The 24626-nt window shown below is 41.7% G+C and overlaps 1 protein-coding gene across 1 annotated transcript; it reads right to left on the reverse strand.

Moving 5' to 3' along the window:
* Positions 1-11195: 11195 nt before the first annotated feature.
* LOC112226890 (cullin-1) lies at positions 11196-24365 on the reverse strand. Its single transcript, XM_024391541.2, has 22 exons — positions 24144-24365; positions 21816-22170; positions 21364-21541; positions 20996-21163; positions 20851-20901; positions 20634-20724; positions 20377-20540; positions 20070-20232; positions 19219-19349; positions 18967-19074; positions 18767-18873; positions 18536-18584; positions 14510-14641; positions 14170-14287; positions 13888-13964; positions 13657-13788; positions 13316-13408; positions 12973-13020; positions 12785-12867; positions 12457-12562; positions 12168-12281; positions 11196-11909 (listed from the first exon to the last, which is right to left on the reverse strand). The coding sequence occupies exons 2-22, from the start codon at positions 21953-21955 to the stop codon at positions 11829-11831; spliced, it is 2334 nt and encodes a 777-aa protein (XP_024247309.1). The 5' UTR covers positions 21956-22170; positions 24144-24365; the 3' UTR covers positions 11196-11828.
* Positions 24366-24626: the final 261 nt, after the last annotated feature.

Here is a 24626-nt window from a genome sequence, read left to right on the forward strand (position 1 = left end):
GGATATGAAATTGTAAGAAACTTGCAATGGCTTGATAGATGATGTGGGCATCAATTAAGGATTCAGAGGGGTTGGATTAAATTTGGTTGTGCAACTGAATGCACAACAACATAATACTAAAACTATGTATTTACAGTACATCATACTACTACTTACATAGGCAGGCACAATGTAATTAGTGTGGGTACAGATTGTTACAAAGAACTTACAACTTTAATACATGTTTGTGGTTTGTGTAATTGCACATCTATAACGATTTTCAATTTGCAAATAAACTGAAAATAATTATTTTAACTTTCTGCACTAGAATTAGATGGTGAGGGATATTTTTTAGCAAATTGTTTGCAAAGTGTAACCAAATACCCTTAGAAATATAGACAATGTAACAATGAATGCCAACATAGTACGGTATGCTGTTTTTAATTGTAGCGTCCTTTAAAACATCACAATGCTTTTGTTTGTCCATTAATTTACAAGTGTTGAATATCCATGAAAGCCAGACTGGAAACAATTATATTATATTTGCACATGCAACAAACAGGCATTTCATGTGAGACTAACTCATTAATATCCGGTACTCAACTGTTTTTGGATGGGCTTCCTTCTCTTCCTTCCCGCATATAAACAGTCCCCAGGTGGAATCATCATCTGTGAGTCAATTATCATTAATTGCATGTCTCAAGAAGACAAAACTTAGAAAGGGCATATCATGAATAAAGAAGTCTATATGAAAATAGAATTATACAAGCAACAATATTAACTTGATTTCACATTTATTTAACACAATAAACGTGACCATTTGCTAACTAATTTAGCGTCCCAGTTATTTCACTATATCCGCTTCACATTCGTGCCTTTGTTTACGTTCAGGGACCAATGGCATATAGCTTGAAAAAGTGGCATGCGTAGTAAGTGCTCAGGTATTGTAAACCATCGATTTAAGGGAAATTAGTATGACTGATCAAAAAATAAATATGAACACATCTACTAACTTGCACACTGTATTCAAATGTAATACAACTCACCTAAAGACTGTTCCAATTAATATGCAAGTCAAAATGAAATCGGTAGTAAATTCTCAACAGTCTAGAGAATTAAATTATACTATTCTGTAAATAAAGTTGCATAAAAACCTCAACTATAGCATATGGTCCAACACAGCTCTCTACAAATATGGTATATCAGTCCGCGGTTCTTGGCAGGGATGTGGTTGATGTTATATAGACCCGATTGGGTGGCGTTATCTTCCTCGTATTCCAGGTGGCGAATTTATCCCAATGACCTGACATGCCCTTCGCACGCAACTCTCTGAGATGCGATCTGGGACGAGACACACAAACAGTTGTGCGCAGGTGGTCGTACGGCACACTTCTCCGCGGCGAAGGCAAGGAGCGAGTGTCTATTTAATATTATGGATATTATTTAATATTTACATATAATGGAATTGGTCACCTACAAATTGAATAGTATGAATGTAGGTTATAGTTATATGCACTATTCCCATTCATTGACGTTTGGAAAGGAAGCGGAATAGAATGCCCGTTTTCTGAAGGACATTCGACTACATTTTTATTAATGTTCTCACATATTTTTCTAAATCTTTACTTGCCTGCAGAGAGAAATGAACAAGACACTGAATTCAAATTAAAACAGGGTGAGTATCCATATTTGTTCTAAAATAAATGTTTCAGTATAAAACATTTTCTTGGATGTGCTACTGTAGCTTAAATGAACTTTTCTGTAAAATATAGCCTATATTATTGTAATAAATTGAATCTTTGTGCATTTAGGCTATGCTATAAATCGATGATAAGGCCATTTCATTGAATCGTCAAGATCAGATGAGGGATAAAGTGCATGATTTAACACGTCACGAAGGGTCAATGGGTTTGAAATAAGACAAATCCATTCTAAAATAGTTCATATTTATTTATTATTTAACTAGGCAAGTCAGTTAAGAACAAATTCGTATTTTATAATGACGGCCTACCCTGGCCAAACCCCTCCCCTAACCCAACCCGAATAATTGTGCCCCGCACTATGGGACTTCGATCACGACTGGTTGTGATACAGCCTGGGATCGAACCATGGTCTGTAGTGACGCCTCTAGCACTGAGATGCAGTGCCTTAGACCGCTGCGCCACTCGTGTGAGTCCACAGACTAAATGTATCATATTCTGTTGATAAAACATATATATACAGAATTTTGTAGTAATACCTCTTTAGAACCAATGTTCCATGAATATCAGAGATAAACAAAAAACATATATTCTTCCCCCCAAAAAATAACATGTCCCCTCAATGTCCCCATAGTCCAACTGACATGCCCTGAGCCATTGGCCTGAACTCTGAGGCACCAGTGCGATGATAGGTAAAAGTGCGCCACCTGGTGAGTGCAACGCATTGCAAAAAATACATTTATTGAAATCCATAGAGATGAGCAGCATGACGAAAGTGTATTCATTTCATATTCTACATAACTTTTTTTTAAAGACAGTACATTGACAGTCAATAGCAACATGTCAGCACACCAAGTGAACAGTAGGCTATTGTAGCTCCGATCACAAATTCCTTTCAGATAAGCCTGAATTAAATTACCCTTTCCACAATATGTACGGCTGAGGTGGACGTGGACCATACCTAGTCTTCCAGGATGTAATTGACATTGACCACTAAGAAGGGGTCCTCTTCCTCCACAGGTTCCTCTCCCTCAACACAAACTTTCTTCAGCCCAGTCTTCATTAACTCTATGATGATGTGGTCCTGAAATGAACACATGTACAGAGCATGTCATTCACTCACAAATTGTACAAATCTCACTGCATTATGTAAAGGTCAATACGATAAATGCTTCAAACAGTCAAATATTTAAGATGGTCTTAGTGTGTCTTGTTTTCCAAGCTTTACTTACATAATGGATTCGTCTCTGAAGCACTTTCTCAATCAGATACTTCCACCATCTCAGCTTCTGACTCGTTTTCACTCTTCATCTCTTTCAGGTACAAGTTAAATCAGCTTTCACTTCTTCAGTGAAGACTCTTCGTCAACTGTAAGAATGAAACATTTTGTTAAGCGTTGACAAAACTAGTATCCTTTTAATTCAACTAAATTGAAAATGAAGGATCTTTTCAGTTTGTTTGAACTCTGACTATCATCCATCTTGTGCATGTGCAGAATGATGAGGTTGGAGACCCTCCAATACTCAGCGAAGGTCATTTTGAGAGCAGGCTTGGCAGTGCTGGTCTTCTCAGGTCTGCCTGCCCCATGGTCTATGTCCATAGCCTCCTCTGCATGATGGCCATTAGTGCCATTTCTCCACCTTCACAGCCTCATCTATCAAGTCATTCTGAAATGGAGAACACAGGATGACAATTTTTTAATGTATAAATGTATCTTTTTCAATAAATATATTGTTTCAAAAAGGTGAAAGTGACTGTTTCCGTCCATTCATTCCCCCATTGTTTCTTACCATTAATTTCCCCATTGTCATCTTGTTCCTGGTCGAAGTTGATGTCTGGGGAGTCAACACTGATGACAGACCTAGTCAGCAGTTAGATGGCCTACTTTACGCGTTTGGGATGCACCTTTAAAAAGTACAAATTAAAGGGTGAAGATGTGTGTTGTACTGTCAATGCAACTCTTCAGATATCATGTAAGCTTGCTCATTATGTGAGCAAATTCACTGAACAACCTCTGTTACACCAACAACCATAATTATTATATTTTAACAAACAATGAAGACATAAAAAGACAGGAGTTTACTCTACAATGTATAGGGGCCTATACATATGGGGATGTATAATTCAGTAGTAGGTGTCTGACCAGCCACATCTGAGCAGTAGAGCCTGGCCATGCCCTCAGACAGTCGGAGCATGCTATCTAGCTGCCTGACAATGATACACCAGGCTGGCTTGGTGCTGTCACTCTGACACAGATGCTTGTGCGTCAACTCCTTGGCCTCCGAGGTGATCAGGGGTCAACATGCACCACACCTATAACGGGACAGAAAGCATGTTATGGTAGGTAGATCTCACTGAACGCTGCATCTAAACAGCCCAACACATAAGGAACGCCAATACAACAAGGGCAATTATTACCTCTGGTTGAAACTGTAGAGTAAACAATATGTATCTTTGGACCTCATCAGTGCCGTAGACTCGCTCTACAGATTCCATGTTTATACAGTGCAGGTCTACATTACGTCTGGCTATGACATAATTTGTCACCCATACCACAAGTCACACAAAGGTGAAAATGCATATGAAACACACATTTCCATTCAGTATGGGCTTACTGCAGGCGCTGAAAAAGTTAGGGAAAAGGGAAGGTTTTGCTTTTACCTCATTGCACTCATCAATGAAATTGACAAAGAGGTCAAATCTGAAAATGATGTGTTCTGACATGTTGACGTTCTGTTTCAGAGACTTAAAGTGGTTGTATCTCCCATCGATGGGGTTGGCAGCTGCCATCCACAGCATACAATGCTAGTCTCTCACTAGATACTACTCCAAACATGTAACATGCTACATTGCTATGAGGAATAATGAGATCTCCCGAGACCAGAAAGACAGCCTATGCAACAGTAGTAAACAACTCCAAATGCCTCTGTTAAAGCTTTGATCACAGGTTTGATCTTCAATTTCAAGTAACTTATATGTTGGTTACAAATAGGATAGTGCTTGGTGGATTACTTAAGAAACTGTCTCTCGGCGGTACTGGGGTCGCAAAAGATGCAAACATTGATGTCCCCCTGAGAGATGTGCCCTCCCTGGTCGTCTTGCCAACACCGCCAGAGAGAATCAGTAGGATTCCACGCTTGATCTCATCATTCCCTGCAACAAGGAATATTAAAAATGTTTTTTTTTTTTTCAGGTTAGGCAGTGCATTTTATAACAGTTTTAACTGTTCTTTTACTATTAGATTTGTGTGTATTGTTGTGAATTGTTATACTACTGCACTGTTGGAGCTAGGAACACAAGCATTTCGCTGCAATAACATCTGCTAAATATGTGTATGTGACCAATACAAGCTGCCTCCACTATCGCAGCACTATTTCAACTTCAACCTCATCAAATCACCTATGACTGGACTAAACAATTTAGTCCAATCAATGTATGCTAAATATGATGTGGCTGTCCATGGTTCTGATTTCTGCACGTGAGTGCATTGTGCAAGTACAACAAATCATGTTGACTCCGTCATACAGTACATGCTTTTATTTTTTGCTGTCCTAGGTAACCTGGCTAAAATGCTTGCTCGCTAGCCTAACTTCCTTTCATGGGCAATGTTAGCTAGTTAACATTAGCCTTCAACATCTCGCTATATATTGAACTTCCATTCCTCTCAGGAGAGGGGCACAATGTATGAATTTATGGTTGGAACAGAATAGCCATTATATTAATTGGCCAGTATGGCCAAATCCCTATCTCCATCCATGGCTAATTTAGGAAAGGCTCAACACACGGTCTCCTCTTGGCCTTAATGACTAGTTCGATTTGAAACCGTTTTTATAGTTTAAAAAATTATATTAAAAAAAAACAAAAAAAACAATCCTAGTTGAATAGTTGGTGGGTATATGAACTCAGCAAAAAAAGAAACATCCTCTCACTGTCAACTGCATTTATTTTCAGCAAACTTAACGTGTAAATATTTGTATGAACATAACAAGATTCAACCACTGAGACATAAACCAAACAATTTCCACTAACATGTGACTAACAGAAATTGAATTATGTGTCCCTGAACAAAGGGGGGGTCAAAATCAAAAGTAACAGTCAGTATCTGGTGTGGCCACCAGCTGCATTAAGTACTGTAGTGCATCTCCTCCTCAGACTGCAACATATTTGCCAGTTCTTGCTGTGAGATGTTACCCCACTCTTCCACCAAGGCACCTGCAAGTTCCCAGACATCTCTGGGGGGAATGGCCCTAGCCCTCACCCTCCAATCCAACCGGTCCCAGACATGTTCAATGGGATTGAGATCCAGGCTCTTCACTGGCCATGGCAGAACACTGACATTCCTGTCTTTCAGGAAATTACGCACAGAACGAGCAGTATAGCTGGTGTCATTGTTATGTTGGAGGGTCATGTCAGGATGAGCCAGCAGGAAGGGTACCACATGAGGGAGGAGGATGTCTTCCCTGTAACACACAGCGTTGAGATTGCCTGCAATGACGACAAACTCAGTCCGATGATGCTGTGACACACCGCCCCAGACCATGACGGACCCTCCACCTTCAAATCGATCCCACTCCAGAGTACAGGCCTCGGTGTAAACGCTCATTCCTTCAACGATAAATGCGAATCCGACCATCACCCCTAGTGAGACAAAACCATGACTCGTCAGTGAAGAGCACTTCTTCCAGTCCTGTCTGGTCCAGCGACGGTGGGTTTGCGCCCATAGGCGACGTTGTTGCCGGTGATGTCTGGTGAGGACCTGCCTTACAACAGGCCTACAAGCCCTCAGTATAGCCTCTCTCAGCCTATTGTGGACAGTCTGAGCACTGATGGAGGGATTATGCTTTCCAGGTTTAACTCGGGCAGTTGTTGTTGCCATCGTGTACCTGTCCTGCGGGTGTGATGTTCGGATATACCGATCCTTTGCGGGTGTTGTTACACGTGGTCTGCCACTGCGAGGACAATCAGCTGTCCGTCCTGTCTCCCTGTAGCGCGCTCTTTGGCATCTCATAGTACGGACATTGCAATGTATTGCCCTGGACACATCTGCAGTCCTCATGCCTCCGTGCAGCATGCCTAAGGCACGTTCACACAGATGAGCAGGGAGCCTGGGCATCTTTCTTTAGGTGTTTTTCAGAGTCAGTAGAAAGGCCTCTTTAGTGTCCTAAGTGTACCTATGATGAAAATTACAGGCCTCGCTCATATTTTTAAGTGGGAGAACTTGCACAATTGGTGGCTGACTAAATACTTTTTTGCCCCACTGTATATAGGACCTTCCACTCCCAACACAGCATTGAATGAGCTGTATTCCGCCATAAGCAAACAAGAAAATGCTCACCCAGAGGCTGCGCTCCTAGTTGCCGGGGACTTTAATGCAGGGACACTTAAATCCATTTTACTACATTTCTATCAGCATGTTAAATGTACAACCTGAGGAAAAAGAACTCTGGACCACCTATACTCCACACACAGAGACGCATACAAAGCTCTCCCTCGCCCTCCATTTGGCAAATCTGACCATAATTGTACCCTCCTGATTCCTGCTTACAAGCAAAAACTAAAGCAGGAAGCACCAGTGACTAGATCAATAAAAAGTGGTCAGAGGAAGCAGATGCTAACACTGTTTTGCTAGCACAGACTGGAATATGTTCCGGGATTCCTCCGATGGCATTGTCTGGGTTGGCGCCCCCCCTTGGGTTGTGCCGTGGCGGAGATCTTTGTGGGCTATACTCAGCCTTGTCTCAGGATGGTAAGTTGGACGGTTGAAGTTATCCCTCTAGTGGTGTGGGGGCTGTGCTTTGGCAAAGTGGGTGGGGTTATATCCTTCCTGTTTGGCCCTGTCCGGGGGTGTCCTCGGATGGGGCCACAGTGTCTCCTGACCCCTTCTGTCTCAGCCTCCAGTATTTATGCTGCAGTAGTTTATGTGTCGGGGGCTAGGGTCAGTTTGTTATATCTGGAGTACTTCTCCTGTCCTATTCGCTGTCCTGTGTGAATCTAAGTGTGCGTTCTCTAATTTTCTCCTTCTCTCTTTCTTTCTCTCTCTCGGAGGACCTGAGCCCTACGACCATGCCCCAGGACTACCTGGACTAGTCCACCTGGCCATGCTGCTGCTCCATGATGACCCTCCATGCCCCAGGACTACCTGACATGATGACTCCTTGCTGTCCCCAGTCCACCTGGCCATGCTGCTGCTCCAGTTTCAACTGTTCTGCCTTACTATTATTCGACCATGCTGGTCATTTATGAACATTTGAACATCTTGGCCATGTTCTGTTATAATCTCCACCCGGCACAGCCAGAAGAGGACTGGCCACCCCACATAGCCTGGTTCCTCTCTAGGTTTCTTCCTAGGTTTTGGCCTTTCTAGGGAGTTTTTCCTAGCCACCGTGCTTCTACACCTGCATTGCTTGCTGTTTGGGGTTTTAGGCTGGGTTTCTGTACATCACTTTGAGATATCAGCTGATGTACGAAGGGCTATATAAATAAATTTGATTTGATTGAGGCTTCATCAATTGGCTTCATCAATGAGTGCATTGTTGACATCATCCTCACAGTGACTGTACGTACATACCCCAACCACAAGCCATGGATTACAGGCAGCATCCGCACTGAGCTAAAGGCTAGAGCTGCCGCTTTCAAGGAGCACGACTCTAACCCGGAAGCTTATAAGGGATCCCAATATGCCCTCCGACAAACCATAAAACAGGCAAAGCGTCAATACAGGACTAAGATCGAATCGTACTACACCGGCTCTGATGCTCGTCGGATGTGGCAGGGCTTACAAACCATTATACACTACAAAGGGAAGCACAGCCGAGAGCTGCCCGGTGGCACGAGCCTACCAGACGAGCTAAATAACTTCTATGCTCGCTTCGAGGCAAATAACACTGTAACATGCATGAGAGCATAAGCTATTCCGGAAGACTGTGTGATCACGCTCTACACAGCCGATGTGAGTAAGACCTTAAAACAGGTCAACATTCACAAGGCCGCAGTACCAGACAGATTACCAGGACGTGTACTCCGAGCATGCGCTGACCAACTGGCAAGTGTCTTCACTGACATTTTCAACCTCTCCCTGTCTGAGTCTGTAATACCAACATGTTTTAAGCAGAGCACTCACATCTGGAGCCATGAAGTGCTTTGAAAGGCTGGTCATGGCTCACATCAACACCATTATCCCAGGAACCCTAGACCCACTCCAATTTGCATACCGGCCCAACAGATCCACAGATGATGCAATCTCCATTGCACTCCACACGGCCTTTTCCCACCTGGACAAAAGGAACACCTATGTGAGAATGCTATTCATTGACTACAGCTCAGTGTTCAACACCATAGTGCCCTCAAAGCTCATCAATGAGCTAAGGTCCCTGGGACTAAACACCTCCCTATGCAACTGGATCCTGGACTTCCTGATGGGCCGACCCCAGGTGGTAAGGGTAGGTAACAACACATCCGCCACGCTGATCCTCAACACAGGGGTTCCTCTGGGGTGTGGCTCCTGTACTCCCTTTTCACTCATGACTGCACGGCCAGGCACGACTCCAACACCATCATTAAATTTGTCGATGACACAACAGTGGTTGGCCTGATCACTGACAACGATGAGACAGCCTATAGGGAGGGGGTCAGAGACCTGGCCATGTGGTGCCAGGTCAACAACCTCTCCCCAAACGTGATCAAGACAAAGGAGATGGTTGTGGACTACAGGAAAAAGAGGACAGAGCACACCCCCATTCTCATCGACGGGGCTGCAGTAGAGCAGGTTGAGAGCTTCAAGTTCCTTGGTGTCCACATCACCAACAAACTGACATGGTCCAAGCACACCAATACTGTCGTGAAGAGGGCACGCCAAAACCTATTTCCCCTCAGGAGACTGAAAAGATGTTGGCATGGGTCATCAGATCCTCAAACGGTTCTACAGCTGCAACATCGAGAGCATCCTGACTGGTTTTTATCACTGCCTGATATGGCAACCGCTCGGCCTCCGACAGCAAGTCAGTACAGACGGTAGGGCGAACGGCCCAATACAACACTGGGGCCAAGCTTCCTGCCATCCAGGACCTCTATACCAGGCGGTGTTAGATGAAGGCCCTAAAAATTGTCAGACTCCAGCTATCCTAGTCATAGACTGTTCTCTCTGCTACCGCACGGCAGCGGAGCACCAAGTCTAGGTTCAAGAGGCTTCTAAACAGCTTGTACCCCCAAGCCATAACACTCCTGAACTGAATCTAGTCAAATGGCTACCCAGACTATTGCAGTGCCCCCCCTCTCTTTACACCACTGCTACTCTCTGTTGTCATCTATGCATAGTCACTTTAATAACTCTACCTACAAGTGCATAGTACCTCAAATAACCGGTACCCCCTGTTTGTATTAACCTTGTTGTCTGTCTCTCTGACGTTGCAAAATTGTTAAAATATTCAAATTCGATCTCCATCTGTCTCGTAGTAATGAACGTGTCGGGACGAGATAAACAGGAAGGCAGCGTTTCTCAGCCAGTCAAAATCATGAATCAGCTGGTATCATTTTTATGGATATATACAAATGACAATTGAAAAATAGGTCAAATGAAACGAAGTGCAGCTAGTTGTGGAAAAAGTACCCAATTATCATACTTGAGTAAAAGTAAAAATACGTAATGGAAAATGACTCAAGTAAAAGTGAGTCACCCAGTAAAACCCTACTTAGGTCTAAAAGTCTAAAAGTATTGCTAAAATATACTTAAGTATCAAAAGCATAATTCATTTCAAATTCCTTATATTAAGCTAACCAGACAGCACCATTTTCGTGTCTTTTTTAATTTACGGATAGCCAGGGGCACGCTCCAACAACACTCAGATATCATTTACAAACGAAGCATGTGTTTAGTAAGTCTGTCAGATCAGAGGCAGTAGGTGGGATGTTCTCTTGATAAGTGTGTGAATTAGACCATTTTCCTGTCCTGCTAAGTATTCAAAACATAATGAGTACTTTTGGGTGTTAGAGAAAATGTATGGAGTAAAAAGTAGATCATTTTCATTAAGAATGGTAGTGAAGTAAAAGTATAAAGTTGTCAAAAATATAAATAGTAAAGTACAGATACCCCCTAAAAAACAATGAAGTAATATTTAAGTATTTTTTACTTAAGTACTTTACATCACTGCTAGTTTGCAGTGACATTGATGTACATTCTGATGAAAGCTGATCATATAGCAACCTTTAGTTTTAATACCCACAAAATCCCAATTTATCCTGTTGACAAGCTTTATTTGAGTTTAACAGTTTACAAATGACTAGTGATGAACAGCTAAGTATGTCATTTCGGGATTGTAATGTCAAGTAACCAGCACTGACTTAAAATATCCAGGTGACATTTTTCTTTCCTGCACCCCCAATTACATGATGGCCCTGGCCCCCAAAGTGACAGCCTGAGCACAGAGCATAAATTCAGTGCACAGTATATATCCATTAATGTCTAACATATCATTCAAACTTTTACATCGGTTTTGAAGGAATAAAGACCATCAGAGGGCATACAGAAACCTTTAACTTTTATTTACCACATTAAAAAAAAAAAGTGAACCACACTATACAAATGGTTTTCTGGTAGCAGGTAACAATGCAGATTACACTTCTAAGGGCCTTTTTCAAACACACAGATCGCTCTCTGGAAGTGCAGCGAAAATTGCTCATCTTTTTTAAAACACGTTCTTAATTTGCTCCTGCCACGTAACGCAGCAGTGTCTCAATAGCTTCTCCCCTATTACTTCTTTTTGCTCCTTAAATGCAGATAGGCAGTAGCATGCAACCCTCGGTGTGAAGGGTTTTGATTGTTTTTTTTGTAATGTTAAGATAAAGGGGTAAAGGTCTCTGTCCATATTTACATATCAAAATGTATCTGTCGAACCTGAGCAGTTCAGATGGGATCTTCAAACAAACACTGGGCGAGCAGCTATCCCATAATCTCCGAGTTTAAAGGGAAGTCCAGCTTTAGCAACCACCTTGATGATTCAGAAGACTTTTCTTTCTTCTTTATGGTTTTTATTTTTCTCCTTCTGTGCTCGCATTCCTGACAACATTGGCCAAATGTCAAAAAGAATGATGTTTATTAATCAAGAAACAACTTTAAAAAAGAAAGGAGGAAGGGTGGAGAACAATGAAAAGGTTTTAAGCCAAGTAGCTGTACGTGTCTTTCTCTCCATCGACACGCTCCAGGTACTCCTTCTCTATCAGGATGTCGATGCATTTCTGAAGGATACATACACACATGACCATTATTACTATTACTAACATGGCAGATGTTGCATACAGAAAGTGGTTTCCATAAACCTACAGGAAACAACCGTAATGTAAAAACACAGTATAGATTTGTTACATCTCTGAAAGACAAACAAGACCGTTCCTACCATGGCAAGTGTTGCATTTACAGTATGTGGTTCCATGAAATCCTCTGGAGTCGGAAGGTAAATTGCCATCTAATGTTCCCTAATTTAATGCATAATTTACCTTGATGACGGGGACTCTTGGTTTAAACCTGGATGACAGCTGGTTCAGAACCTCTGCCAGGAGCTGCTGATGTTTCAGCACTTTACGCATCTTCATGATTCTCACGATGGCTGCCTACAGTAGGGTGGAGGAATACAACAGAACAGCCTTAAACAACAATATTCTAGACTAGAGTCATTTGTGGACGATGGATGATAAACAGCGATTTTTGTGAATGTTAATGAGTGCTTGAGAGTGTGTCAATTTCAGTGAACAGAAGAGCATGATGATGGACTGATGGACAGTGTACCTGTATTAGCAGTTTCCTGTCCTCCTCTATGTTCTTGTGAGTGGTTTCCTGCTCCTGCTTCTGCTCTGTCTTCATTGGCACGTTAATGTTCACCCGAAGTTTCTTGCTGTCAAGATTAAAATCAAAACCGGCTATCAGCAACAGTTCATGGAATCGATTACAGTACAGTAACATTATAGGGATTATGAATATCTTTTTTATACCATTTGTACAGTTGTGATCTACACTGATAACCTGGGCTGCATCCCAATTGGGATTCCCTACGTAGTGCACTATATAGGGAATAAGGTGACAGTTGGAATCAGCCATGGTGTGTGTCATCACTCACTTTTTGTATCCCAGGAAGAGTTTTATTAAGGTGTCTGGTTTGAACTCCACTTCATCCACATTTGCATTCTCATCCTCCAGGACCTGGACAAAAGAACATGGCTTAGGTCACTCTACAGTGCTGAATGGTGATTCCCTATCAACTGGAGTTGTTTCTGTCTGTCTGCTAATAAGAGGCACGAAACTTACCAGCAATTTGGACTTCAACAAGATTTGCAACACTTGCACCAAAATGTCCTGTTGGGGAAAAAAACAAACCTTCATCAAAATGTATGAAGCAAATTAGTGGGCTGTTGCTTTCAGCTTATATCTTCACATCACAGCATAACATCTTCTTTTGAAAAACCATCCATCAAAGAGAATGGTCTGTCTGACAGTAACTTTTGAATTACATTTATTTTGAGTAACAGACAAATAAAACAAATGTACAATGTGGACCCAGAGGATATCACTTGAAAGTATTCATTAAAATGCTTATTTCCAAAGTGGTCCTCGATGGTATACTGGATCCCTTAGAGTTGTCAGTACTCACTATCTTGATCTGTGTGCTGTCAGTGAGCTGCTGCACTGTGTAGACGTCCTCAGTGTTGTATTGTAGTAAGATGGCCATCTGGAAGGTAGAAGCCTGGGAGGACAGGAGGAGCAACAGGGAATGTATCAAAACCATCTTACAGTACAGGATACAACGGCAACTCAGCTCCATGCATATGGTTGATTTGTGGAATTTTTGCTTGTTGACAGTGAGCACACAGCAGTAGGCTCCAGTATGTTTGTTCAACAGTGTTGGTTGATTAATGAATATTCCTAACTTGTGAGAGTCTGAAAGGACATTATTGCATTTTATTTGACCAGAGAGACAACAGCTGTACTCGCCTGGAGAGTGTATCTGTTCTTAAAGCAGTTGGTGACCAGCTCTCCTTTGGACAGGTGGTAGAGCCAGGTCAGCTTGCGCCCGCTGTGTCTGCTGGCGTAGAAGGCTGTGAACCTTTGGTAACTCCTCTCCAGCTGAATGAGGGCAGGAGAAGAAAAGAGAGAACGGTGAGTAAACAGGGATCAATGTCAGTTAATTGGGTCACTGTGGAGGAGATCGTTAGTGTGTCTTACCTCAGAGGGCAAAGCGAATGTACAGGACTGCTGGAAGGGCCAGGAACCAGAACTGAGGACCTGGATGCTGAAGTCCACTGGAATATAGACACACAAACAGATTAGCAATCTTCTTACCATAGTTCTTGGTTTCAAAGTGATTCTTTGTTTTACAGTTTGGTTAGGATAACACAGGGCTGTAGATTAATCTCGGTAGCCGAGTTTCCAATAAACTCCTTTCTGTCATAATGAATCCCAGAATTGGGAAACTCTCATTTTGCTCATTAGTCACATTATACTCACAGTCCAAAGGCTCAGAGTTTGTGAGGTGCTTTTTGAATTGTTCATTTAGGTCTTTGCTGACGCCGATGTCCTGGAACATGCGCTGGAGTTTAGAGGTGTACTCGAAGCCGCACGCTTGCTGTTGGGAAAGAGGGCAGGACAAACCATTAAAACAGGGGTGATCCCAGGTAAAACACAGTCCAAACACTGAGCAACCAGAGAATCTCTTACGGTTTGTAATTCAACAAACCAATCAAAATGCAATGGCAATATCACAATAAAAACTGCAAACTGATCAAATGTGTTTCAAGGCAATTAAAGGCATTGTCATGAGGTGAACAAGATTTTAGTTGTGTACTACCTTCAGTTTGGAGATCATACTGGCTTCAGCATCGTCACTGGCGCTGTTCTGATGGACTAACCGCTTAGCCAGCATCTTGGCGTAGAACTTCTGGAACACATCTTTGTCCTCTATGTACTTAAAGACCACCATCTAGGGAAGAGAACACATAACAGTTAGATATAGGGTTGTGAATAGAGATCACGTCACATACTGTAAACCAACTAAAATACAACATCAGGCTGAAAGAGGGGGAGGAGATTGGGTCTGCAATGGAGGGCAGGCAGTTGTGGAAGCCCCAGTTTCCATCCTGTTGACTCCAGATAACAATATGAAGTGCCAGTAGCCATGTAGGCATACCAATCCTTGCGTCCTAAATAGTAGGCTGTTTGAATATGCGAAAAAAATTAAGTTTAATAGTATGCAACGTTTAAAAAATAAAGTATACTTTAAAAGCACTGATGTCATACTAATTTCGGCTTTTGACCAAAGCTGATCAATTAGATATTGAGAGGTGCTACCGAAATCAACAAATAGTGGGAAATAACGCAATCGCGCATGACGCATTCTCAGCATGCGAAAAAACCATGTGTTATAGTATGTGACTTTTCAAAAATCAAGTATAAAAATGCCAGGATGTTATACTTATTTCGTCTCTTCGTCTAGTGGAATTCGATGCACAATTTTCCAGTGCTTTAGTTTATTATGTTGCTGTCCAGCGGTTCCGGACTGTCCATGTTTTTTTGTGCAATAGCATTTTGATTTGAACACCCGAAAGGTTTGTGCGTGTAATAGGCTATTCAATTTCATTTATATATGTTACATCACTTTAGGTTTCAATGATAAATATGCTGAAATGGAACCAAATTATCGTTTTTTGTCTTCAGTCCTTTTTACACTGAACAAACATTTAAACGCAACATGTATAGTGCTGATTCCATGTTTTCATGAGCTGAAATAAAAGATCCCAGAAATGTTTCATATGCACAAAAAGCTTACTTCTCTCAAATGTTGTGCACAAATGTGTTTACTTCCCTGTTAGTGATAATTTCTCCTTTTCCAAAATAATCATCCACCTGACAGGTGTGGCATATCAACAAGCTGATTATTGATCACTACACAGGGGCACCTTATGTTTGGGGACAATAAAAAGACACTCAAATGTGCATTTTTGTCACAACACAATGCCACAGATGTCTCAAGTTTTGAGAGAGCGTACAATTGGCATGCTGACTGCAGGAATGTCCACCAAAGAAAGTTGCCAGAGAATTTAATGTTAATTTCTCTACCATAAGCCGCCTCCAACATCGTTTTAGAGAATTTGGCAGTACGTCCAACCAGCCTCACAACCACAGACCATGTGTATGGCGTCGTGTGGGTGAGCAGTTTGCTAATGTCAACATTTTGAACAGAGTGCCCCGTGGTAGTGGGGTTATGGTATGGGCAGGCATAAGCTACGGACAATGAACACAATTGCGTTTTATCGATTGGCAATTTGAAAGCACAAAAATACCGTGACGAGATCCTAAGGCTCCTTTGTGAGGCTCAGTCTTTTTTAAGTATCTGTGAACAACAGATACATAACTGTATTCCCAGTAGAGGTCTACCGATTATGATTTTTCAATGCCGATACCGATTATTGGATGATCAAACAAAAAAAGGCTGCTGCCGATTAATCGGCCGATATTTTATATATATATTTGTAATAATGACAATTACAACAATACTGAATGAACAATGAACACTTTTATTTTATCTTAATATAATACATCAATAAAATCAATTTAGTCTCAAATAAATAATGAAACATGTTCCATTTGTTTTAAATAATGCAAAAACAAAGTGCTGGAGAAGAATGTAAAAGTACAATATGTGCCATGTAAAAAAGCTAATGTTTAAGTTCCATGATCAGAACATGAGAACATATGGAAGCTGGTGGTTCCTTTTAAAATGAGTCTTCATTATTCCCAGGTAAGACGTTTTAGGTTGTAGTTATTATAGGACTATTTCTCTCTATACCATTTGTATTTCATATACCTTTAACTATTGGATGTTCTAATAGGTACTTTAGTATTGCCAGCCTAATCTCAGGAGTTGATAGGCTTGAAGTCATAAACAGCGCAATGCTTGAAGCATTGCGAAGAGCCCCTGGCAAACGCAGTAAAGTGCTGTTTGAAAGAATGCTTACAAGCCTGCTGCTGCCTACCACCGCTCAGTCAGACTGCTCTATCAAATCATAGACTTAATTATAATATAACAACACACAGAAATACGAGCCATAGGTCATTAATATGGTCAAATCCGGAAACGACCATTTCGAAAACAAAACGTTTATTCTTTCAGTGAAATACGGAACCGTTCCGTATTTTATCTAATGGGTGGCATCCATAAGTCTAAATATTGCTGTTACATTGCACAACCTTCAATGTTATGTCATAATTACGTAAAATTCTGGCAAATTAGTTTGCAACGAGCCAGGCGGCTCAAACTGTTGCATATACCCTGACTCTGCGTGCAATGAATGCAAGAGAAGTGACACAATTTCCCTAGTTTAATATTGCCTGCTAACCTGAATTTATTTTAACTAAATATGCAGGTTTAAAAATATATACTTCTGTGTATTGATTTTAAGAAAGGCATAGGTACATTCGTGCAACGATTGTGCTTTTTTCACAAATGCGCTTTTGTTAAATCATCCCCCGTTTGGCGGAGTTGGCTGTCTATGTTAGGAAGAAATAGTCTTCACACAGTTCGCAACGAGCCAGGCGGCCCAAACTGCTGCATATACCCTGACTCTGTTGCACAGAACGCAAGAGAAGTGGCACAATTTCCCTAGTTAAAATAAATTAATGTTAGCAGGCAATATTAAGTAAATATGCAGGTTTAAAAATATATACTTGTGTATTGATTTTAAGAAAGGCGTTGGTGTATATAGTTAGGTACACATTGGTGCAACGACAGTGCTTTTTTCACGAATAAGCTTGTTAAATCACCCATTTGGCGAAGTAGGCTATGATTCATGATAAATTAACAGGCACCGCATCGATTATATACAACGCAGGACAACCTAGATAAACTAGTAATATCATCAACCACGTGTAGTTAAACTAGTGATTATGTTAAGATGGATTGTTTTTTATAAGATACGTTTAATGCTAGCTTGCACCTGACCTTGGCTCCTTGCTGCACTCACATAACAGGTAGTCAGCCTGCCATGCAGTCTCCTCGTGGAGTGCAATGTAATCGGCCATGATCGGTGTCCAAAAATGCCCATTACTGATTGTTATGAAAACTTGAAATCGTCCATAATTAATCGGCCATTCCGATTAATTGGTCGACCTCTAATTAGCAGTCATGCAAAAACCGTAGATTAGGTCCCAATTTATTTAAATTGACTGATATGAACTGTAACAGTAAAATCTTTGGAATTGTTGCATGTTGCATTTATATTTTTGTTAAGTATAAATAGGATAGATGGACTATATGGGCTACAGTAAAGATTGAATGTGATAGTCTGCCTTTAACCAGCCTGAGTAGGCCTCTAACTTCATTCCTACTCTACTCAGCGTTTAGAGAAATTAATCAAATTGGAATTTAGCTATTGTCAGGCCGACCAGTTGACAAATCGGGAGGAGTTGGGTTGTGGAACGCTGTCAGCCTGGCTACTGCCCATTAAATACGTCACTCATTGCTTCAAGCCACACCTCGCCAAACGTACCTCAAAGTCCGTTCAAGAACGTTTTGGGAAACGTGTCGTTCAGTACCAACCATCCTGCAATGTGGCAAACGTTTAAGCTAACCGAGCGCACCTCATGTCTGTTGAATTTTCAAAAATCCACCCGCACTCGGCCCCGCCTCACCTACTCAGCCGCTACAGTATGGCGGCCGTGGCATACTGCATACTTTTTTACTAAACAGTATGTGCTGAATAGTATGCGACAATGAGTGCATAATATGCAGTTTAAGTATGTAGTACGCTAGTATGTGTATTCAGACATGGCCAGTGTGACAGCTGAACACTTGAGAAAAAGCAGTCCCCCAACTTACCACTTGGTTTAGTGTGTCTTCCAGCTCTGCCTCCTCTGGGTTCTTTGAGCTGTGCGAAATAAAGAATTTCATTTAAAATCAATGTCAATGTGAACCGTTTCAGAGCAAAAGTCAATAGCAATACTGGAGTGCAGGCTACTGCCCTCAGGCGTGCGTAGACTTGAATATCAAACTGTGGGTCTGGAGTTATGTATTGGGTGAATGCATCAGAGGAGAGACTGAGTGACACACCTCTTCTTCAACAGAGAGTCACAGTATCTAGCCAGCAGCTCTGGGGATTTGCTGGACGACTGCACCATCTTGGTCACAGCATTGTTGTTTATGAAGCGTCCACAGGCCTGGAAAAAACAGTTCAAACTTAACAGCAACAGTGTGCGTGACACCATATGAAAACCTCTTACACCACAAAATATAGTAACATTTGACCATACCTTGTCCAGAGCAGCAACAAAACCAGCGTCGTTGTTGAACGCTGACATTACTAAAGCATTATACTTTTTGTGGACGTCTAAGATGGTCTGGACATACATTTTGGGATCCTGTGGTGAAGTAAATGAAAACAATAAAGTCAAGGATAACCCAAGTGAACTGGAGAGAGTGTCTCAGATGAATCCAATAAAGATGTGAACCTTTGGGTAAAAAGTATGCGTAAATGTCACTATTTTAGCCACTGTAGTTCTTACATTGAGAGCCGCTTCTCCACACTTCTCTATAGCAGCAAGGCCCTGGTTGTATATGTGCGTCTCCAGGAGTTTCTTCAGCTCTCCCAATCCATCAGTGATCCGGGACACCAAATTGTACATCCGCCCAAGGTCTGCACAGAGATATATATATATATATATATATATGAGAATAAATGGTGATAACCACAAACATACATTTACACAGCCAAAGCTCACATGGAAAGTACATATACAGTAAATGTACATATAGAAGTACATACATAGTGTACAAAGCATTAGAAACACCTTCCTAATATTGAGTTTTGCTCTCAGGAAAGCCTCAATTCGTCATGGCATGGACTCTACAAGGTGTCGAAAGCGTTCCATAGGAATGCTGGCCCATGTTGACTGCAATGCTTCCCACAGTTGTGTCAAGTTGTTGACTGGATGTCCTTTGGTTGGTGGACCATTCTTGATACACACCAGAAACTGTTCAGTGTGAGAAACCCAGCAACGTTGCAGTTCTTGACACACTCAAACTGGTGGGCCTGGCACCTACTACCATACCCCGTTCATAGACACTGAAATATTTTGTCTTGCCCATTCACTAACTGAATGGCAAACATACACAATCCATGTCTCAATTGTCAAGGCTTAAAAATCCTTCTTTAATGCGTTTTTCCCCCTTCATCTACACCGATTGAAGTGGATTTAACAAGAGACATCAGTAAGGGACCATAGCTTTCATCTGGTCAGTCTTTCATGGAATGACCAGGTGTTCCTAATGTTTTGTACACTGTGTACAAATGTATGGAAAGTACACAAAGCAAAAAGGCACGTCTGGCAATTGCCATCTGGACTCTCCTCTGTACCTTCATTTTTGTCAGCGTCCAGAAGATTCTGGAACTCTGTATGGAAAATCTCCAGGTGCTTCTCGATGAGCACCTGCTCACACTTGCGGGCCAGCTCGTCCTGCGTGCTCTCATGGAGGTACACCTGCACCCTCCGCTGCTCCTCCAAAAGACGTGCCTCCGCCTGAGAGACAGAGAAGGAGATAAAGAGAGCAGAGGGAGACGGAGAGAGATGGAGAGAAAAAAGGATTCGGTTAACATTTTTACACTAAACAAAGGCCACAGATACAGCTACTATTTCACTCGATGCACAGGTTTGATAACCTACCTTCTTCATGTACTCAGTAACAGGGTTTTGTTGCAAGAACTCTGTGCTCTCTCGTGTGTAGAAGCGTTCGGTGTCCGCCAAGAACTGAGTCTCAAAGTACTCTTTGTAGACCGACAATGTGGGGCCTTTGGCAAAGGCATCATCCTCATTGAGGCCCAACTCAACTAAAAGACACACAACTCCACTGTCAGAGCCATGAAATCACAATAGTTTCATATTGGTTGACCAACACACAACTAAAATATGTCAGGACCTACCGTAGGATTGGACGACTCCACTGATAAGCCTGGTGTTGATGGTCTCTCCGTTTCGTTCCTTCTCGATGAGCTTCAATACAGCATTTGTGACCTTAGTTGCGGGGGGAAAGAAATGTAGGGTAAATGCCTTCAACAAAATGTACATTATCACAATCTACTCACTAATCAACTAAGACTGGGAATAACTTTTCCACAGCTGATCTGAGGGGATACTCACTTGTTTATTCAAAGGTCTGAAAAGGCATTCCCTCCATGTCACCAAAGCGAGCTGAAAGGAGAGGAGAGGATGGGGCGATGCATACAGTTGAGAATACCATCTAAGATGAGATGTGGGTTAAGAAAATTATTGTCTATCGTCTTACGGAGTAGATTTCATAGATCCCTTTGCGCCCCTCATCACACTCGCGGCGGACCCAGTGCCGGTTGAGGTAGGCACAGATACCATTCAGCACTTTGCTGGAGAATCTGTAGTCTTCCCACTGCTGTGTGTAGAACTTTAATACACTCTCATCCATCAGGTCTTCTCCATCCTGCAGATAAAGGGAAAAGAGAGGGAAGAGAAGAAGAAACTGATATTTAGTTAAAGATAAGCAAGCAAACTTGGTAGGATATTTCATATGCTTCCTTTAACCTCTTTTGAAAGGGCTTATGGAGAATTAACCAGTATTCAATTAATTCAGTCACTTCCTTAACCTCAGTCCATTTAAAAAGGTACAGGAAAGAGCATTACCTTGAGCAGGTTGGTCAGGTAGTTCTTGAGGAATTCCTTGAGTCTCTTGTAGAGCTCCAGGCCCACAAACTGGGCCCCTCCTGGGGTGGGGGCCTTTTTGGAGGGTTTGGATGGTGGGGGCCCTGCCCCACGGGCCTGATTAGACTGGTGCACACTGGTACAGTAGTTATAAACATGTCTGGGTGGTGGGTTAAGGCAACAACATAAATGTAGAAACTGAAAATACTGACAAATGGATTTTCCCCAATTATGCTTCAAACTGATGCAAACCTGTGCCAAAAACCATAAACCAAAAAACATAAAATGCATTTTTTTCCAGCTTTGCCATTTTGTTTGACTAACCAGGCATAGAAACCATCCGTTAGCTATGCCCCTTAATAAACACACCGGGAAGTACATTAGGAATCATATTAGTCAGAGAAGCCTTGCAGTGCATCTATGGGGAAGGATACGTGTAGAGTTCCATGTATCGTGCTTTGGCCATGCTCTGTCTGGTGTACACCTGCTGTATTCCTGCTCGCAGGTCGTCCCAGATCTGGTCTAGGCCAATCTGTTTGAGCCCATGAGGGTTCTGGCTTCTGTTGGAGGACATTGTCTCTTTGCTTGTTGTTGCTCTCTTATCAGTTGCTGTGTCACGTTTTGTTTTATTGTGTGTAATGAAACTGTCAGGAGCTACTCCTCCATAAGGTGATAAAGAGAGAGGCCACAATCCAACACAAGACAAGGTGGGGTCTTCTCTTCAGAGTGGCAGACAATATTGGAAGACCCCCTTCAAGTAGCAATCAGGAGAGCACCCTGCCAAGAGACCTGCAAACACACACACAACAAAAAACATTGTAAGAAAGGAGCATACATTTGTATAAGTCACATAGTGCAGACTGAAGTGTAAGATAAAATGTTGGAAAAATCAATTAGCTCATCAATATATGCATTATTTTGAAACTGTTTCCATTATAGACTACACTACACAGCAAAATGATTGGAATAATTCCCCTGCCACACAAAGCTGCTCTCTAGACAGGTGCTAATGAATGACATATTGTAAGAGATTAGCGTAGTCAGTGTTATATTGACTCCAGCCTCCCATTGATCAGGACCTAGCAGCTGGGCTTGAGGTCTGACCTTCACTGGTTCTGTAACTTTAATACAGTGTCAGTAAGTGTGCCTGTCCACCGCAGTGCAGCGATGCCTGGGGGGAATATGGCTGACTGGATTGGGCTTTCCTTCAGCTTGAAACCTAAACCCAGCTGCCCTCGGCTTCTGTTTACCATGTGCATGGCAGGGCTGATTTCCGGCATGGAAAAGGACATCCTTCAAGTATAATTGAATAATACATTGAAGGTAGAGAAATTACAAAGAAAAATAACAACCATGACTTAAAAGGAGACAAGAGCACAGAATTATGATTTCAAGATGACGTAGGCCTAACCTGATCTTGTTTCATTACTGTGTTTATGTATGCAAATATGTTCATTTAGATTCTACTAAGTCTTAGAATACAACCATAGACATGTGTATATGATAATATCCTTGGTTACTAGAGACAAATGTATCTAATAAGAATATGACTTATCTTGAAGGCAGAAACACTGCATGCACTTTGCATGAATGACAAACATGAGATGGTAACATAAGTGGTGGGCTTAATCATTTAATAACCAACTGTTCAAGATAATGTGTTACTCCTTTAGTCAAGGCTCAATTATTCATAATTTTATCAGAGACAGGGTTGGCTCTCTGTAACCATGGCAACAGATGCAGATAACTCACTAGAAAGAGGTAGCCTAACCTCTCAAAGTGGTGTGGGTGCTATGGAGGGAACTAGCATATGTGCAGTAAAGGTAGGTTGCTGCATAACAACGTTCTGAAACAGTAACACTAATCCAGTTCAACAAATAAAGAAATGAAACGTCGGACAGTTGGAAGCAAAGAGGAAGCTACATGATCATAGGGATAATAACGTTATGTTTGGGCAAAATGATAGTCACTTAGCTGATAGCTAACAACAATCTTTGAATGCCTGGCTTGCAATACGTCGTCACATATCTATTCTCTGTCTATTGTTAGCTAGCTCCATAGCTCACTGTCAGTTGCACAACTGTTAATATTGATAACTAGTAGGTAGCTAGCCAAAGGCAACATCGTTGTAGCTAACGTTAGTTACAGTAACTTTATCTGGCTATATAGTTACACCTGTACAGTCTTCCGGCACGATCTAGCTATCCAGGGAAACTTCTGAGTTTGTAACCAACTAGCTTTATCATGCCATGGCTAAACCTGTACGTTAATATTAACCTGGTCAGTGAAGCGTAAGCAACAATAGCATTTAATAATGGTTTGGACTAGCTAACGCTAGCATTATTTGCTAGGTGTATGTAGCTAGCTAGTAAAAACCAAATAACTACTCGATAACAAGACAAACTACACATTTTGATTGACAACTGTTATTTAGCTAACAGAGGGCACTGGCTAGTACTAACATGATATATAGCTAACTAACGTTACTGCGAGAAATGAGGCCTGTTGTTCGGGCGCAATGCTAGCTAGCGAAGTTAGCTGTCCGCAGAAGGCAGACAAGATAAGACAGCCAGTCGGTGTTCGCTGTATAAACACAACACAAAATAGTCTAGTGCGCGTTCAGTTTATAACCAATTAGCTAACCTAGCTAGCTAAACAGGTACAATAATTTCAAAGTACACTGGTGATATGTGTAGCTAGCTATGCTTAGCTACTGTACTAGCTAGCTAACAAGCGAACGTAGCTAACTGACGTTAGTTTACCATCGTCCAGTAGCAGTAGTGCTCGTTCTTGGCTCCAAATCAAAGAAAACAGTGCAAATTAGACACAAATATTACGTTTATAATCCGAGTAGAGTATTGGAAAATCCCCTTTCTAAAACAAATACCCTTTCCCTCTAAATTATTTACTTTCACTGCCACAACAATAGCTGCGGCAGTGTATAGAAATAACACTTTATAAATCTGCGTTCACAGAAAGATGTCCCATGGAATTTGAGTGTGGAATTTAACGTTCCGTATACGGTCGGCGGATAATAAGGCCATTTTGTTCCATGTCACAGCCTGGTTTGTGAGATTGTAAAATTTCTCGGGAAAACTGATTGATGATGATGTATACCCCTACTACAACAGAAAACAATTAGTGTCGTCATATTCTAAAACATCCTGTAATTTTAATATGGTTTTATGGGTCCAGCTCTGGCATAGTTTGATGAACCAGGCTACAGGTACAAGTATAACAATCAG

Source organism: Oncorhynchus tshawytscha, linkage group LG28, assembly GCF_018296145.1.
Source record: "Oncorhynchus tshawytscha isolate Ot180627B linkage group LG28, Otsh_v2.0, whole genome shotgun sequence".
Taxonomy (NCBI): Eukaryota; Metazoa; Chordata; class Actinopteri; order Salmoniformes; family Salmonidae; genus Oncorhynchus; species Oncorhynchus tshawytscha.

Coding starts and splice junctions, on each gene's coding strand:
- LOC112226890 (XM_024391541.2), bottom strand. CDS start 21,955: ATGTCCTCCAACAGAAGCCAGAACCCTCATGGGCTCAAACAGATTGGC. Junction 20,725..20,850: donor TCAGACCTTTGAATAAACAA/GTGAGTATCCCC, acceptor CCCGCAACTAAG/GTCACAAATGCTGTATTGAA. Junction 18,585..18,766: donor GACTCTCTGTTGAAGAAGAG/GTGTGTCACTCA, acceptor TATTTCGCACAG/CTCAAAGAACCCAGAGGAGG.